The sequence below is a fragment of the Ictalurus punctatus genome, chromosome 6, assembly GCF_001660625.3.
Source record: "Ictalurus punctatus breed USDA103 chromosome 6, Coco_2.0, whole genome shotgun sequence".
NCBI classification, from domain to species: domain Eukaryota; kingdom Metazoa; phylum Chordata; class Actinopteri; order Siluriformes; family Ictaluridae; genus Ictalurus; species Ictalurus punctatus.
Window position 1 is genome coordinate 30,404,774 of NC_030421.2, and position 16,514 is coordinate 30,421,287.

At 41.8% G+C, this 16,514-nt stretch overlaps 1 protein-coding gene across 8 annotated transcripts in view; it reads left to right on the forward strand.

Moving 5' to 3' along the window:
- Positions 1–14,314, forward strand: part of si:ch211-45c16.2 (mitogen-activated protein kinase kinase kinase 13) — a 53,635-nt gene extending 39,321 nt beyond the window's left edge. For 2 of the 8 annotated variants that reach the window (XM_017470485.3, XM_017470486.3), the window contains 12 exons: positions 551–734; positions 826–1,017; positions 1,935–2,093; positions 2,286–2,444; positions 3,367–3,475; positions 3,775–3,884; positions 3,993–4,109; positions 5,037–5,180; positions 5,631–6,270; positions 7,833–7,903; positions 8,198–8,489; positions 10,780–14,313. In XM_017470485.3, the coding sequence (XP_017325974.1) occupies positions 551–734; positions 826–1,017; positions 1,935–2,093; positions 2,286–2,444; positions 3,367–3,475; positions 3,775–3,884; positions 3,993–4,109; positions 5,037–5,180; positions 5,631–6,270; positions 7,833–7,903; positions 8,198–8,489; positions 10,780–10,875 (2,273 nt within the window). In that variant the 3' untranslated portion in view covers positions 10,876–14,313. Of the gene's footprint in view, positions 1–550; positions 735–825; positions 1,018–1,934; positions 2,094–2,285; positions 2,445–3,366; positions 3,476–3,774; positions 3,885–3,992; positions 4,110–5,036; positions 5,181–5,630; positions 6,271–6,414; positions 7,783–7,832; positions 7,904–8,197; positions 8,490–10,779 lie in introns of those variants that run through there. The other 6 variants (XM_017470487.3, XM_047155871.2, XR_008396607.1 and 3 more) reach the window with 5 other exon arrangements.
- The last annotated feature ends 2,200 nt before the right edge of the window (positions 14,315–16,514 follow it).

Below are 16,514 nucleotides of genomic sequence, written 5' to 3' on the forward strand. Positions count from 1 at the left end.
CCACGGGAAAGTCTTCTGATTTTGTGCTTTCCGGTTTCTTGTTAACATGTAAAGCTTTGTTTTTTGTCTTATTAACTTCAAGACAGAACAAATAAGAGAGCCTGGTGAGGGAACAGCTGTTTTGTGGCTGCTGTAAAGTAAGTGATAACAGGAACTAAGTTGTCTCGTGGAAAGCACTTCTGTAAGTCGCTCTAGATAAGGGCGTCTGCCAAATGCCATAAATGTAAATATAAATGTTGATTATTTTCCTATAATTGTACGCCCTGCCTTGTGCCTATTCCTCACAAAATAGACACACTAGCCAGCTTAGATCGGGTAGTATAAACGGGCTCCATGTAATAGGGTCAGATGTGCTCTTGACTTTTTTTCCGTGTACTCTGCTTCCAGCAGTCTAATTGAAGCGGCTTTTCTGATTACAGTTTGCGTTTATATAGCAGCAAATGAAAGATCGCGTTTTCATTCACGCCGATGCGATGACCTAGAGTAACCAGCTGTTCATCGTTTTGATTGGCCGGATGTGTGCTAGCACTGTTTGTTGATCGGTTTATAGATGTATGGGAGGTTCCATTCGAGGAGATCGCCGAGCTGCAGTGGTTGGGAAGTGGAGCTCAGGGCGCCGTCTTCCTGGGAAAATTCCACTCGGAAGAAGTGGCCATCAAGAAGGTCCGAGAGCAGAAAGAGACCGACATCAAACACCTCCGCAAACTGAAGCACCCAAACATCATCGGTTTCAAGTACGACCCACGAATGAGTTTTGCCTCTTTAAATAGCAATCGAAATGCACATTTTCTGATTTGCGTGGGTTGCTTGTGTTGTTTTCTGCAGGGGCGTGTGCACACAGGCTCCATGTTACTGCATTATCATGGAGTACTGTGCTCAGGGGCAGCTGTATGAGGTACTCAGGGCTGGGAGGAAGATAACTCCCCGTCTCCTGGTGGACTGGGCATCGGGCATTGCTAGCGGCATGAACTACCTACACCTCCATAAGATCATCCACAGAGACCTCAAATCACCAAAGTAAGCTTCTCTTAGCACGTAATGGACCGCACCGCTTTAGTGCATAAAAACGGCTCTCGCGTGAAAGAATCGTCAAAGAGATGTCAATTATAGCAGCCTTATAGAGTGCTGCAGGGCTGGCGTGTTTTTGTAGGCCAACCCGGAAGTTAGCATCACCCTGGTTCCCTCGACAAAAAGCCAACAGGCTTTTTATATATATATATATATATATATAAAATTATATAAAAAAAAAATTTTTTATGTATGTTTGAATGATTGTGTACAGTGTAAACCCCTGGCCTGTTTCTAATAAAAAATAATAATAAATAAATTGATTTATTGCACTTACCTCTTCTACAATAGAGCACGAGTATAAACACAACGAGGCTGTAGTATATGGGTTTCCCGGTTCAGCGTGATGACTTTTAATGTCCCCGACAAACTCTGTAGTCCCATTTAGCAATTTTCAAGACCCGTAAAAGCTTTAAAAACCCACGAGCGGGGTCACTGATGTATTTTATAATGAAAAAGTGAAAATATCTTGAGCTTGTGTTCACCACAGACCATATTTCAGGCATTTAAACAAAAAACCCATTCACAAAAATCCATGGATGATGGAACCGGGAGTGCAAAAATGCTAACTCCATTTAGTTTTTCGATTTAGTTTGTCAAACCAAAAAGTAGCTGAAAGTAATATTTATTTTATTGAAGGCAGTTTTATGGGAAATTTGTCAAAAGTCAAGTGTGTAAGTCGAACCGGAAGCTCGCGCGTAGGAGCGAGACGTTCCGCTTGTGATCTGGAATGTTGTAAATACCAACAGCATTATTAATGAACCGTAAACGTCAGTAGAGTTTGACCTTGTCGTTTCTGTAGTTATTCAAGGATTTAAAAACTAATAAAACATTGATCTAAATCCATGGGTTCGTCCTCTCTTTAGCGTGTTAGTCACTCATAACGATGCTGTGAAGATTTCCGACTTTGGGACATCCAAAGAGCTGAGTGATAAGAGCACTAAGATGTCATTTGCTGGTACGGTGGCCTGGATGGCTCCCGAGGTGATCCGCAACGAGCCTGTATCTGAGAAAGTAGACATCTGGTAAGTGTCCCTGAATGCCATGCATTAAGAAATTCAGTGCTTACATTATTTCTGCCTCCCCGAGCTGACCTCGTTTACATAACAGCAATTTTTTTTCCCACATTGCCCATTAGTGCCATGTAATCAGCTGATGTTATGTAAGCTCTCAAGTCCTTGGAATGTAAGTGTAAATGTTTCCTGTTTACTCTCTAGGTCATTTGGTGTGGTGTTATGGGAGCTCCTGACCGGAGAGGTCCCCTATAAAGATGTGGACTCCTCTGCTATTATCTGGGGCGTAGGGAGTAACAGTCTGCACCTTCCTGTGCCCTCGACCTGCCCCGACGGCTTCAAAATCCTCATGAGACAGACATGGTGACTGCAGCTCCTCTGATCAAATCGTACTGATTGATTTCTCATCGATTTTTCACTCTCCCTCTTTTTTTTTCCCCCCTTATATATATTAGTTTTTGCATGAATACGATTCTTTCTTTCAAGCCTTCTGTGTGATCGAACACAATGTTAAAAGCACTAGTGAAAAATAGTTACTGCTACACAAATCCTGCGTCCCAATTCACATACTAATCCGCACTAAATAGTATACAAGATGAGAACAAGTGTGCCCGAATCGTAGTATTATCCCAAAGGTACCCGGAAGCTCGTCTGCTTCCGCTAGATTTTAGAAATGTGTGGATAGATGGACACTTTTTTTTTTTTTTTTCTTTTTTTTTCCAGCTAATATTTCCCACATCTCCTTGCATGCAGGAGGAGGAGTTTTATGGCCGCTTATTTCGGCGAATCCAAGGATGCATTTTAGAGAGGTGTAAATGAATGAAATGTGGAAAAATCAATCAAGGGAATGGTAAATTAAACTATATCGTATAGATTATATACGGAATAATGAATGAAGAAAAGCTGAAACGCGACGAGGAGTTTGTTTACGGTGACAGTGTTCTCTCTTCCTGGCAACAAAGTTCTCTTACATTACATGACGCGTTAGTATGTCCCAGTCCTTACGTAGACTTTTGGTGCACACTCCAAACTATGCGCTTTTTACTCACAAACTGAGTATGTAATTTTAGCGCATAGTATAAGTAGTATAAGCGAATTGGGATGCAGGGAAACACTCCGGCACGTTACTTACCATCTTATTGAGAATTTGAACTGAGGCAACAGACATGCGAACACTTCCTTCAGTAATTATACAGTTATATTACTTGCATGTTGCAAATCTGATGGATATTAAACCAATGAATAGTGAAAGCGTGTCCTTATAATTCTCGCTTCCTGTCAACAGGCAGGGTAAACCCAGAAACAGGCCATCATTCAGACAGATCCTGCTGCACCTGGACATCGCCTCTGCAGATGTGCTGGGAGCCCCCCAGGAGACGTATTTTAAATCTCAGGTTTGTCTTTTTAAATATCAACAGTACACGTACAGCTTAGATTGCCAGGATGAAGAGCTGGAGTTTAAGATGTAGAATTAGGTACTGGCACAGCAGGTAGCATTGCTGCCTCACAGCTCCAGGATAACAAGTCCTGAGCTCAGGTTTCTCTTTGTGTGGAGTTTTATATGTTCTTACCGGGCCTGTGCAAGTTTCCTCTGGGTTCCTAGGTTTCCTCCTACCTACCAAAAGCACGCCAAAGTAATTTAGTTGACTAGTTGTTCGACAGTAACATGCCTGTGTTTGCACGCGCTTCTCAGGCGGAGTGGAGAGAGGAAGTGAAGAAGCACTTCGAGAAGATTAAAAGTGAAGGAACGTGCATCCACCGCTTGGACGAGGAACTTATACGGCGCCGAAGAGATGAACTCAGGTTGGCCACTGACCCTGTTGATACTAAATACTCGGCGATTTGTGAAATGCCACCTTGCCAAGACTCTCTCCAACCCTGTCTTGTGGTATATTCTTCTTGCTCTCTTAGGCATGCACTGGATATTCGAGAGCATTATGAGAGGAAGCTAGAGAGGGCTAACAACCTGTACATGGAGCTGAGTGCAATCATGCTGCAGCTAGAAGTGCGAGAGAAAGAGCTCATGAAGTAAGCACGCCTCACCAACTCGGCATCTCACTGTTTCAGCTGGAAATCTCAGCAACACTCGGTTTAAATCTATAACTGTAGCCTAGCGATTAGAGATTGGCACCGGTATTCAAAAGTTCAATCGAAAGCCTGCTAATTTTTATTTCTTTTTTTAAACAGACAACAGTTGAAGACAAGGAGACAAGACGCGCTTACAAACATCCATTTTGTTATTGTAGGAATTACGATAAATTTACATAAACTCGACAATGTGAGCGCGTTAAAGCATCATATGGATCAACCACTGACCCAAAGCCATTTCTTGTACAGACTAATGTGTGGAAATAAATTAGCATGCTGTAATAAACAAACAAACAAATATCACAGAACTTGATATGGATAAAGTGACTCCATGTGAAAATGTTTCCCATGTAAAATTGAACACTCATCATTATAGGCCTATTGTGTTGTTTTTTTTGTTTGTTTGTTTTTAAATGTGCAAACACAGATTACTTTTTACTTTCCAAATCTAACCTACATACTTTTTAGTACCTTGGGAAAGAAAAAATATAACAGTAAAATCCTACTTCTTGAGGTGAATATTCTTGCCACATGTGTGTTCAAAATTCATTTGAGGTTTAATAACTAGGAGATTAAATACCAGTGCATAAATCTCAAGTGTGGCCTGAGTCCAGACGTCTCAGTGCAATTCTAAATTAAATTAATCTCCTTACACATCATTCCCAGCTTAGCCTCATCTCAGACATACCCTTAATAAGACCGTTTTTTATTAATATTATTATTATTATTATTATTATAATTCCCTAGGATTGCAAATCTTCACCTTTCTGCAGCTATCGTTAGCTTTGTCTTTAAAAACAGTAGCTGTGTTTGTAAATGTTATTCTAAATTACTAGCCCTGATTCACTATGCCCCTGTTTCGTGCAGAAGGGAGCAAGCCGTGGAGAAAAAATACCCCGGCACGTACAAACGCCACGTGGTGCGACCCATCGTCCGACCCAACGCCGTCGAGAAGCTCATCAGGAAGAAGGGCAGCATGAACCACAAACCTGGCACTCAGACTCCCAAGAGGTAGCTATTATGCGGTGTATTTGTTTAAGTCAGTTCGGAAAATTGCTTTCTGCACACAGTGCTTCAAAACTGGATAGGTCGGGCAAAGTAATCATGCGGTTTGTAATCATGCGGTTTTAGTGCTGTCTGCTGTCTCTGAGGTGAAATGCAATTATGATGGGGGGAAAAAAAACTGACAGGCCCTCGCCTTCCCACTATTTGACACTGCCCTTTTGGTGAAACTGTGTAGGCCTTGTGAGTCGCCTAATATAAAGACACTAGGGAGAATCATTGCACTGTATTCTTATACATTTTTAAGATGACCTATTTAAAATAATATTGAAAAGGTATAGAAACACTGCAAACTGCATCTTTTAAATTTTGACCCTCTCTGAATGGTTATAATACCATATACTTATCATCTTAGGTTTTAATGTATCACTGCTCGATCATGTGTTGCCTCCTCTGTAGGCCTGATCTGCTGCGCTCTGATGGAATCTCCAGTGTGGAATCTTTCCCAGTGTCCTCTCCTCTCTCAGGCAGCCCAAGGGTTTCCACTCCTCCCGGGAAAGCACGCTACCGCAGCAAACAACGCCACCGCCGCACCAACAGCAAGGGCAGCCACAACGAGTTTCCCGGGGTCTTGAAGCCCATCGTCAACATGGATGAGGAACAGCAACCACTGCAGCCTCAGCAGTACCATTATAACCATCATCACCACCCTCATCAGCTACCACCTGAGAGCCCTCTGCTCCCTTTGCAGAGGCGAGACAACGCAGCAGCCACATGCGCCAACGAGCTGCGCTACTTCGGGCCTGCCGCGGCATTACGCAGCCCCCACTCTGAGCACCTTCAGCGCTCCAGCCCTGACCTCATCAACACTACTCTGGAGGCCGACGCACGGAAGCACGCGGCTACAGGGCCAGCTGCGCTCTGCCCCTGCTGCCAGGGTCATCCACTGCCTGGGTGCTTGCGGTGCCAGGACATGTTGCCTGACTGCTCTCTGGTCAGTGAGGCTCTAGGCAGAGAGGGTATGGAGGGACAGCAACAGCCAGAGCAAGATGGTTCTCCACAGAACGGCCTCTCGCGCACCCTCAGAACCCTCAGCAAGGTGAGCCAGCTGTGTGGAATGTGTATAATGGTAATGGTGTGATATGAATATAACTGTCATGCTGAACGGTGGCTTACATGCACCAAAGGTTTGTGGACACCTGACCATCACACCCATAAGAGCTTTTTGAACATCCCATTCCAGATTTACTCTGCCTTTGCTGTTATAATAACTTCCACTCTTCTGGGAAGGCTTTCCAGTAGATTTTGGAGCGTGGCTGTGGGGATTTGTGCTACAAGAGCGTTAGTGAGGTCGGGCGAGGAGGCCTGGTGCGCAGTCAGCGGTCCGGATCATCCCAATGGTGTTCCGTGGGGTTGAGGTCAGGGCTCTGTGCAGGACACTCGAGTTCTTCCACTCCTACCTTGGCAAATCATGTCTTCCTGGAGCTTGCTTTGTGTGCAGGGACACAATCATGCTGGAACAGCTTTGGGTCTCTTATTTCCAGTGAAAAGAAAATGTAATGTTACAGCACACAAAGACATCCTATATAATCGTTCGATATAACTGGGCTTTACTGATTTCGAAACAGAAACAACATACTTATAAGTGGCTTGTTTCTTTAATCAAGGGATAATCCATGGCTAGGTGTGCATTACCCGATTTTAATGCATGACGTGGAGGAAAAGAACCTCCACAGAGTGCATTAACATCCTGTAAACGCACACCTAGCTGTGGATTTATCCCGCTTATACCATATTCACTTGCCGGCATTGACAAGTTAAAGCTGGAATTGATAATTGCAGCACAAAATGTAACTGGATAAACCCGCTCTAAATCATCCACAGAGATAAAGTAGTGAGAAGTTTACATTAATTTGAATGAAATTTTATAAATAATTATTAGAATGAGAGAGAGAATTACCTGCATCTGTGCCACGTCTCTACTAATAATAAAGCTGTGAGTTTAACTACTGTATGGAACTGTAACTCTATGTTACTATGGTTACAGTTGTTTATAGGCAGCGCATTAATTTAGAACTGAGATTAAACTGACTGGAATTTCCTGTGCACTATATGGTTTTAACGCACACCTTCCAGCCAATCAGAATCGAGTATTCAGATAGACCATGGTATCAATACTTTAAAGAAGCAAAAAAAAAAAAAAAAATGCAATCTCACAATGCTGGTCTTTCAAACAATAGCAAAAATTTGCGACTTATGTTCCTTGTCAAAAATTAGCGACTTAGAATCCCTACAATGCAACAGCCACGCAATAAACCTTACACACGCACTATTTGCGCACACTTGATTAGCACCCCCTGAAACCCTGTAGTGTGTTGGCGGATATTCAAAATAGCATTACATTGAAGTTTCTTATAAAGAAACATCATCTGTGCGTTATCGTCGTGAATTACAGAGATGTTATGAATATTTAGTCCATGGAACCTTAAAACGAGTCCAGGTGTAGATTTATGAGGTGTTTTCCCTGCAGCCATTACTGTTCCTTTCCTGTGTGTGAGAGGTTACGGTAAAGGATAATGTTATCTTGGTTAAGTGTGTGTGGGGTGGGGGGGGGGCGGCGGGGCGGCGCAAGAGTGAGCTAACAGTCTGCTTCCTTGTCAGGCTGGGGATGACTCATCTGAGGAAGAGGAGGGAGAGGTTGACAGTGAAGTGGAGTTTCCACGGAGACAGAGGTGATTGCTTGCTCTGCATTTATTAATAATTGACGATCAGTATGCTGTTTATGAGCGCCGACTTGTCTTCTAGGCTGCATTAGAAACGCTGATGTAATGCTCATTGGTCAAGCCCATACAGTACATTTTTACGTGCTGTAAATAATATCATGTAAAAATATTAAAAAGCAGTACGATTGTGTGTTTTTTTTTTTTTTTTTTTTTTTCCATACAGATCTATGATTATGATTTAATGTGCCATTATAAACGATTGAATCCTGTAACGCTCACGTAACCGCTGTGTGATGTCTACAGGCCTCACCGCTGCATGAGCAGCTTTCAGTCGTACTCGACGTTCAGCTCGGAGAATCTGTCTGTGTCGGATGGGGAGGAGGGAAACACGAGCGAGCACTCGCACAGCGGACCTCTAGAGGCACTGAGCGCCAGTCAGGAGGAGCATCTGGACGAGCTGCTTTCACACACACCAGAGATCCCCATCGACATCTCCATGCAGTCTGACGGCCTCTCTGATAAAGAGTGCGCTGTGCGCCGGGTCAAGACTCAGATATCCCTGGGCAAGCTGTGTGCCGACGAACATAGTTATGAGGTTAGATACCTCTGCACCACTGTGTTAGCTTAACCCTCTTACTGCTTAGTTTCCACAGTATTATGTCCCACAACCCTATATTCCCCATAGAAACAGCACCCCAACCCTGAGTTCCCGGGCCAAAATTGGCCCCAAAATCAACATTTTAATTTTAACATTTTTAGGCCTTGAAACAACTTATAATAATGTATTTGTGTAATATTACTTTGAAAATGAAGCAGTTAGAGCACAATTCTTAACTAGAGAAATGTCGAAAAATGCTCGCTAAAATCCTTCTACTCATTTAGAAGTACCATACAAGCGTCAGCGTGGTCAATGCCTTTGAATAAATTCAAGTAAATAATTAATAATAAATAAATAAATGCATTTTAGCGCCAAAAGTCAGGTTTCTGGTGATAATCAGACCAGCAGGTAGTGTTTTTACGAATGCACAGAAATGGTCCCGTTATGACTCCAGACCCCTGCAGTGTCAGTCGCACTGGTTGATGCTGAAGATGAAGACGGATCAGGGTCTGAATCAGGAGAGTTTGCGTCTCAATCATTTTCGGTTTCAACATCGCCTGAACTTTCACTGCTGTCACTATCTAGAATCCTCGCTCTCGCCTGTGTAACTGTGCATGTTTTCTTTTTTTTCCCCACTGTTTTAGATGTACCTGTGTTCACTGTAGGTGTAACTTTAGCTGGACCACGATTAGCTTTTCGCTTTGGCATTTTTAGTTCACTTCTACTAGTACACCAATATTCACGCTTGGATCTTCACCGTAATGCCGGCGTAATAACGTGATCACGTCGTGACGTCATGACGTCATCAACCTTCCGGTTAAAAAATAATAATGAAATAAGTAAGGAATCATAGCAGAGTAATGCCGGTACACCTACCTTACGAGGATAACGTTTACACTGTAAAGCCGCTATATCGGCCTTACGGGTATTTGGCATAGACGACCAAGCCGGTATATCGTCCTTACGGGAATAGATCAAAGACGGGCAAGCCGGTTTTTCGGCCATATGAGGTAAGAGGGTTAATAGAGGATTCATATGTTATGGAAAATGAGGATAAGGATCAGGTGTTCTGGAAATAATAGAGGTTCTGGAAAACATGTAAATGTTATGGAAAATGAGAACATAAATGATCAGGTGTTCTGGAAAAAAAATATATAAAGAGACAATCCACTAATGCAAATTAGAGCAAGCTTGTACCTTGTTGCATTGTGTAATGTTATAAAAGTTATTATTTATGTAAGGAATAATACATGATGGGGCATGCTGTTATAGGAAACTAATCACGCTGGGGTGGTGTGATGCAGCCACCTCAAAGTTGTATATTTTCCAATAACAGCACAATTGTTCACCAGCAATTTTTTTTTCAAATTTATTAAAGAACACCACGTTAATTTATAATCAACATCTATGAGATTTTCTGTTATCACGTATGTAATAGCAGCTATAAAAAGCCGTTCCCTTGCCTCTTATTTATTTATTTTTAAACCCCCCCCCCCCCCCCCCCCCGAATGAAGAATAAGAAATATCCATGAAGCACTTTGTCCAGAAGCCTTTCCTGTTTTGGAAAACTTAAAGTTAACAGCTTCTCCACTGACTGTTTGCTCTGTCAGCAAAGCACTGGCACTGGAGACTCCTTCCAAAATACAAAAATAAATTTTTTTATTTTTTTTTTTAAACATTTGTGCAGCATTCTCCGTGCAAGTCTCTGTCTAACTTGTTACTTTAGAAGCAATAACGGATTAACACACGAGAATCGATATAAACCTGTGAAATTTGTCTTCTAGCCAGACCTACTGTCAAAGCTGCTGTTTTAAAGAATGAATCAACGCCTTCTGACCAATCAGAATCAAGAATTCAGTAGCACGCTAATATAAAATGCAAATACTGGTCATTGATAAATAACTGTTTAAACTGTGGAAGCATCTCACACATTGGCACAGATGTTCTGCTTATTGGCTGTTAAATATCATTAGCTATTTTTGTGTGTTATTCATTCCCAGCTTGATGAAAAATATAATGCTATAAATGGAAGTGTAAGCTATCGTTTATGCAAGTCATGTACGTGACAGCTGTTGCTTAGAGTAAGTCATGGGAAAATAACCTGGAAAATTGTGTCTGGAAACCCTGTAAATATCTCCTTATCATTATGATTGTGCAGCAGATGCTAGATTATGACATGCTGAGAATAACAACACAGAAAATGCATTCAGACGCAGCCATGTTTGTGTTTTCACATAATTAAATCTCCCTTTCCATCTCTCTCTCTCTCTGCGCCTCTTTCCCTCAGAATCCGCTGCACTTTTCGGACTGCGACTCCTCAGAAGCCGAGTGCTCCGACACCACCATCAGGAACAAGCAGCCGTGTGCTCCCTCTTCCTGGTGAGCTCCTCCCATGGTCCCACCTGCTGGGAGGAGAACCACCGCAATAACCGGGGCCTGCTGTAAAAGACCATGCCCCTTTGCTCATTCTGTCCCCGACCCCTCAATCTCAAGCCCCACCCATCCGAGTAAGCTCAGGCAACTCTGGACTGACAATGTAGCTAGTGTAACATTCATAATTTATTTTTCTGCATTCGAAGCGAAGAAAACAAAACAAAAATCAGGAAGTCTTTTCAATTCTAGCCTAGAACAAAAGGACTAAAATGAGCGAGTGTGTTGGGTTGGAATAGAACAAAAATAGAACAAACTCTCAACCAGAAACTTGGTGATCAAGGTGTGTGAGTGAGTGTGTGTGTGTGTGTGAGGGAGAGAGAGAGTTGTTGTTGGTGGTGGAGAGTATAGTAAAGATGACTCTGATTAAACATGGGGCCCTTTAACAGAAACGCAAGCATCCAGATCTGCCCTTTTTTGGCCAAGAAGCGAAGACTCGCTAGCTACCTGGTAAAGCTTGAGTTTATAATAAATGAGACCCTGGGATTTCAGGGTCACTTCGGTTTGAGCACCAGCATGAACAGAACCTGTCTGTCCTCTCACTTTTATCATCTCTCCATTTCTTATTTCTAACACCACGAACCCATCCATGTGGGGTCTCAGCATGCCCGTTGGAGAACCAATCAGACTTTGCTGCCGAGTTTCTCAGACACACAGTGGAACATCTAAAGGACACGTAACAGAATTCGTGTGAGAAATCCCTGAAATCAGTGTTGAAACTGGAGAAAACCAGTCCGTCCCACTTTCCTCTCACCTCAGGCCTGACCTTGGAAGGATTACGAGACCGGAAGACGACGACAACACGTTCCTTTTCACGTGCGGATCCGTGTCTAGACCCGGGTTTCTCAGAGAGCCTTGTACTCCTCTTCTTTAATCTCATCTCAGTTTTTTCCTTTATAATATTTAATGATTTGGTTGACGTGAAGATGCAGCAGCCCGTGAAATCCCTCAGGACTTGGCGTAATTTTTTTTCCGTTTTTCTTCGTGTATCTAGTGAGACCGAATGTCTAGTGCGAGGCACTTCGGAGCCACTCTAAAGGTTCAGCAATAATGCAGGTTCTGCTCAGGCTCAAGAGAATCTCGCTCAGGAGGACTGTCTAGCTGGCTGGACAGATGCACCGGCAAGATGTAGTGAGGCAAGTTAGTTCTAGGAAAAGCCGCATTTTAAAAGGTGTCTAATTATTTTATTTTATTTATATTTTTTTGAGAGAGAGTTTTGTGTTGCTCCTAAATCACGTCCTGCGTTCTGATGATTTCATGCTCAGGTTAAGTTGAATGCACAGTGCAGCTCTTTTCTTTAGCGTACTAGCCGTGGCACTCCACTAGGGGGAGACAGATCTGTGCGTTGTGTTTCTGTGACAGAAAACCAAGCAACATTGCTTTTATATTCACGTATGTTTTATTAGGGTTAGAACTAGTCGTTTAGATGCCCTACTAATAACCAGTTTTTACGTTCACAAAATGAGGGATGCTGCATCTTTTATCAGTGATAGTATACTGCATTCATTACCCCTGTGTGTTTTTGATGTGTGTGTGTGTGTGTGTGTGTACGTGTGTATGGTTGTGTAAGTATAGTTTAGACAGGATGGCCAGTTGAACTTTAAATGGATTAAGTCAGGTTAGACAGATAGCTGAGAGAGTGAGGGTTTCTATTTTATTTTCCTCATTTGACAGGGTTTGTTTGTATGTTAAAGTCTTACACGCAAATGCATTTGCAGTAAACGAACAAAACAAGACGTTCAACCCTGTTTACGTAATCCCGTTTGAGACAAATCTTATTTCCAGTTTGTGTTCTTCCGACCAGCACGATTCAGACCGGATGGAGAAAAAAAAAAAAAAAACGATTCGAGTCTGAATGAGAAGGACTTGTGAAGCGTTGTCTTGTACTCAGTGAGCCAGGACTTACTTATGGACTTACTTATGGACACACACCAACCTCATTTCTCTTGTTTACGTGTTTCAAAAGCTTCTGTGGTTTTTATTCCACAGAAATCAGACAGGTATTGAGAGTAAAGTACAATAATGTCTTTCCATCCTCAGCACTATAATGTTTTCTGTATAGTTATGATTATTTGTTGTGTTAATTTAATTTAATTTAATTCTCCTTCTTTTTCTTTTTGTAGCTGGCCTACACGGTCTTTGGATTAGTTTATTCTGGACTACTAGCAAGTTTAGAATCATGTTGGTTTTCCTAATCATATAGAGGATATCCTAACCCCACCCTCCACCCCCAATTTAATTATTTGTGATGTATTTCTGGAACGAGAGTGTTCAGCCTTTTTCTGAGTGAACAACTTTGTTCGAGCTAGAGCCGGAAAGAGTTGAGACCCTGAAATCCTGTTTCACTCTGCTTCAGTACTTTGGATGTGGCTATCGTTGCTTTTAAGAGCGCCTGAGGAATAAAATCCTCCTCAGGGTCTGTTCCCAGAGAGATAATGAAATCATGAGCACCCGATTTCGACTGTACGTTTAACACCTTAGACGAGGACCTGCTTAAGACATTCAGTCTTTATTATCCAGTGCTATTTGTTGGCTTAAATACTGACGTCCAGACAGAGGTGCGAACAGAGTCCCAGCATCAGTCCTGTTTAATTAGCACTTGTAATTCTAGTAACATGATCAACTACTGAGTGACAGTTTCTTCTCAGTGCACAAGTCTGGGTATTTTGCTCAGTGCTTTTGATTTAGTAAATTAGCTCAGTATTGTACTAACGATATAACTAATGACACAAGGGGTCTCTTATTACACCTGTAAGTAAAGGTTGGATAAAAATCGACTGAGTTCTCTTTAGTGTGTTATTTGCCATACTGTCTGTATTTTACAATCTGACAGATCAAGTCTGAATGCTCTCAGTATTTAAATCGGAACGAAACCGTACTATTAATGCAGATTTGTTCCAACTTGACAAACCTCTCGCTGTATCACATTTCTGCGTTTCCCTCCGTTTCTGCCTCCATCTTATTCGTTCCCACCGTTTTCTCATTCCGTTTTCAGCTAACGCGTAAACAGTTATTTTGTTATAAACTATTTTTGTGCAGGACTTGTTCAACTCTGAGCTATTTTTCTTCCACTCTAGTATGTTTCTTACTCATGTCCCGCCTCCCCTTTCCCTATCTTGAATGGCGTTCTGATCAACCAACCCTGACGGTTTCCTGTATTAGTGCATTCCTGTGTACAGTGCAGTGGGAGCAGGAAGGAATAAAATCAAAGCAACCAACTGCATGGAATAAAACACTGATGTACTGTATCAAACTCTGTCGCGTTTTTCTTTTTTTTTAACGCAGCTTCTGTAGAGGTGATCTTCAATCATCTAGTGTTTGCAGTAAGACATTGAAAGACCTTTTAGATAATACTGATATGGCGATTACTGTAATGTCTCCTGAGCAAAGTGTACAGGCTTTATTGCTCTGCTGATAAAATATAGACTACAGTGTGTTCTTTGTGGACAGGATCGTCTTCTGCAGCATGATCGTGGGTGTTTTTAACCCCTTGAACTCACAGGATGTGTCAGCAGGTCCAGTTTTACTCTCCTTGCTATTGTAACTACAGACCGCTCCTATTAGTCTCACTGTAATTACTGAATAATAAGCGTTAACCCTTTTCCTTTAATGACGGTGTGAACTCGAGCTGGCAAGTAAAAGTAAAAATCAAGTTTGTAGACAACCTTGCAATCCATTTTAGATCAAATCCATCCGAGTGTTGTTTAAACATGCGATTAAATAGAAGAGATGGGGGAAAATCTGAACCTGCGTGAGGTTAGCCCCCCACCCCAGGCAAAACATCGGCAAAATAGTCTCAATCGTTTGTGCTGGTTTGTGCCGTAAAATAAATAAATAAAATCATAAGAATAAGATCCTTATATATTATTACTATATTATGTTTTCCTTGTGTTCGGGCAAATACAGTAATACATGAAAACAAGTTTATACTGTACCTGAAATTTTTTGCGTCAGGATTATTTCATTGGCTAATTGTTTTGCTTATGCCAGATGCCCAAGAAACCAGCAATCAACAGGGACTCCATTTTCACAGTCCTCTGTTCATCAAAAGAGTCCGTAGTCCAAAATGGCAACATGGCTACTCCTAATCAGAGCATGTGGCAGGTGGTCTCCGTATGTCTGAGAGATGTAGAAGTGGAGTGACCAGAGTGTCCGAAAAAAACAAAATATGCCCACATGCTGTGTTCTACACAAAAGAGTGATTGCATTTGTTTAAATTTAATTTCACAAGTTCGAGTATGTTTGTTGTAGGCCACACACCCTTGTTTTCCTACTCCTGCTTGGAGAAGTCGTCTCCGCTTGATGGTGTTTGCACTCAAGTCTTGGTTTGAAGACAGATAGTGGTTTGTCAATAGTAAGTGTTTTTAAGTTTAAGTTTTAAGGGTCCATTATTTATGTTAATAGATGTTTGATAGTACACAGTAATTCAATTTCACAAGTAAAAACATTTTTGCCTTAATTCTTAATTCGTTGAGTCATGAGTTGTTTGTTTCTTTCTTTCTCTCTCTCTCTCTCTCTCTCTCTCTCTCTCTCTAGATATAGAGATAGATAGATAGATAGATGGCCTATGTATGTACAAGAACAGAGCTACAGCAAACAGATTGTGATGCGTGTATTTATGACAGTGTTAATATTTCTACTATTATTCACATAACATACAGTAACAAGTAAAAACACTTACCTTTGAGATAGTGTTACATTTCACGCATCCTGTGAGCCGCTGTGTCCGTTAAAAGTTGAAAATGCTCAGTGGATTGGTGACAATTAAGTGAATGCGACTATTTAATGTGATTTGGTTTGCTGTTTGGATTTTACCTTGTTACTTCAACTGTATTGTTTAAAAAAAAAAAAAAAAAAAAAACAGTCGCATAAACGAAACTTTCAGTGGCACATACAAACGAGACTATTTGGGGTGAATTTGGAGCATTGCGGGGAAGGGGGTTATGTACAAAGCTTTGTAGGATTTATTTATATTTTTTTTGTACAAAGCATTTAGGCAGTGGTGAGTCAGTGGTTTAGACGTTGCACTACTGATCAGAATAAGTGCACATCCCAGTACTGCCAAACTGTTACTGCTGGGCCCTCGAGCAAGGCCCTTTAACATGAACTGCTCAGTTGTCAAACACTGATCCTCCATAACATTAAAACCACTGACAGGTGAAGTGAATAACAGTGATTATCTTGTCAAGGAGTGGGATACATTAGACAGCAAGTGAATAGTCAGTTCTCAAAGCTGATGTGCTGGAAGCAAGAAAAATGGGCAAGCATTATATTAAATATTCAAGATATTGAACATTTTAGCCTGCAACACCCCTGCCCCTTAATTTCCAATGTGGTCTGAGACTTTTGGACCCCACTATATACCCTACACCTTTTTAGTGTTTCTCCTACTCCCAACACACCTCATTCAACTAATCAGTTAAGGAGTAGAAGCAGGGGAAAGGTCTAAAATGTGCAGGAACTGTGATCGTGGTTCTGTGTTGCGAAGCTGTAATTCATCAGTTGGGATTTTGCAATGAGCATACAGGAAATTCCACAGCAAACGAAGGAGCGCTCGCGCCAAACCACGCCCACAATGGGCGTGGCCACACA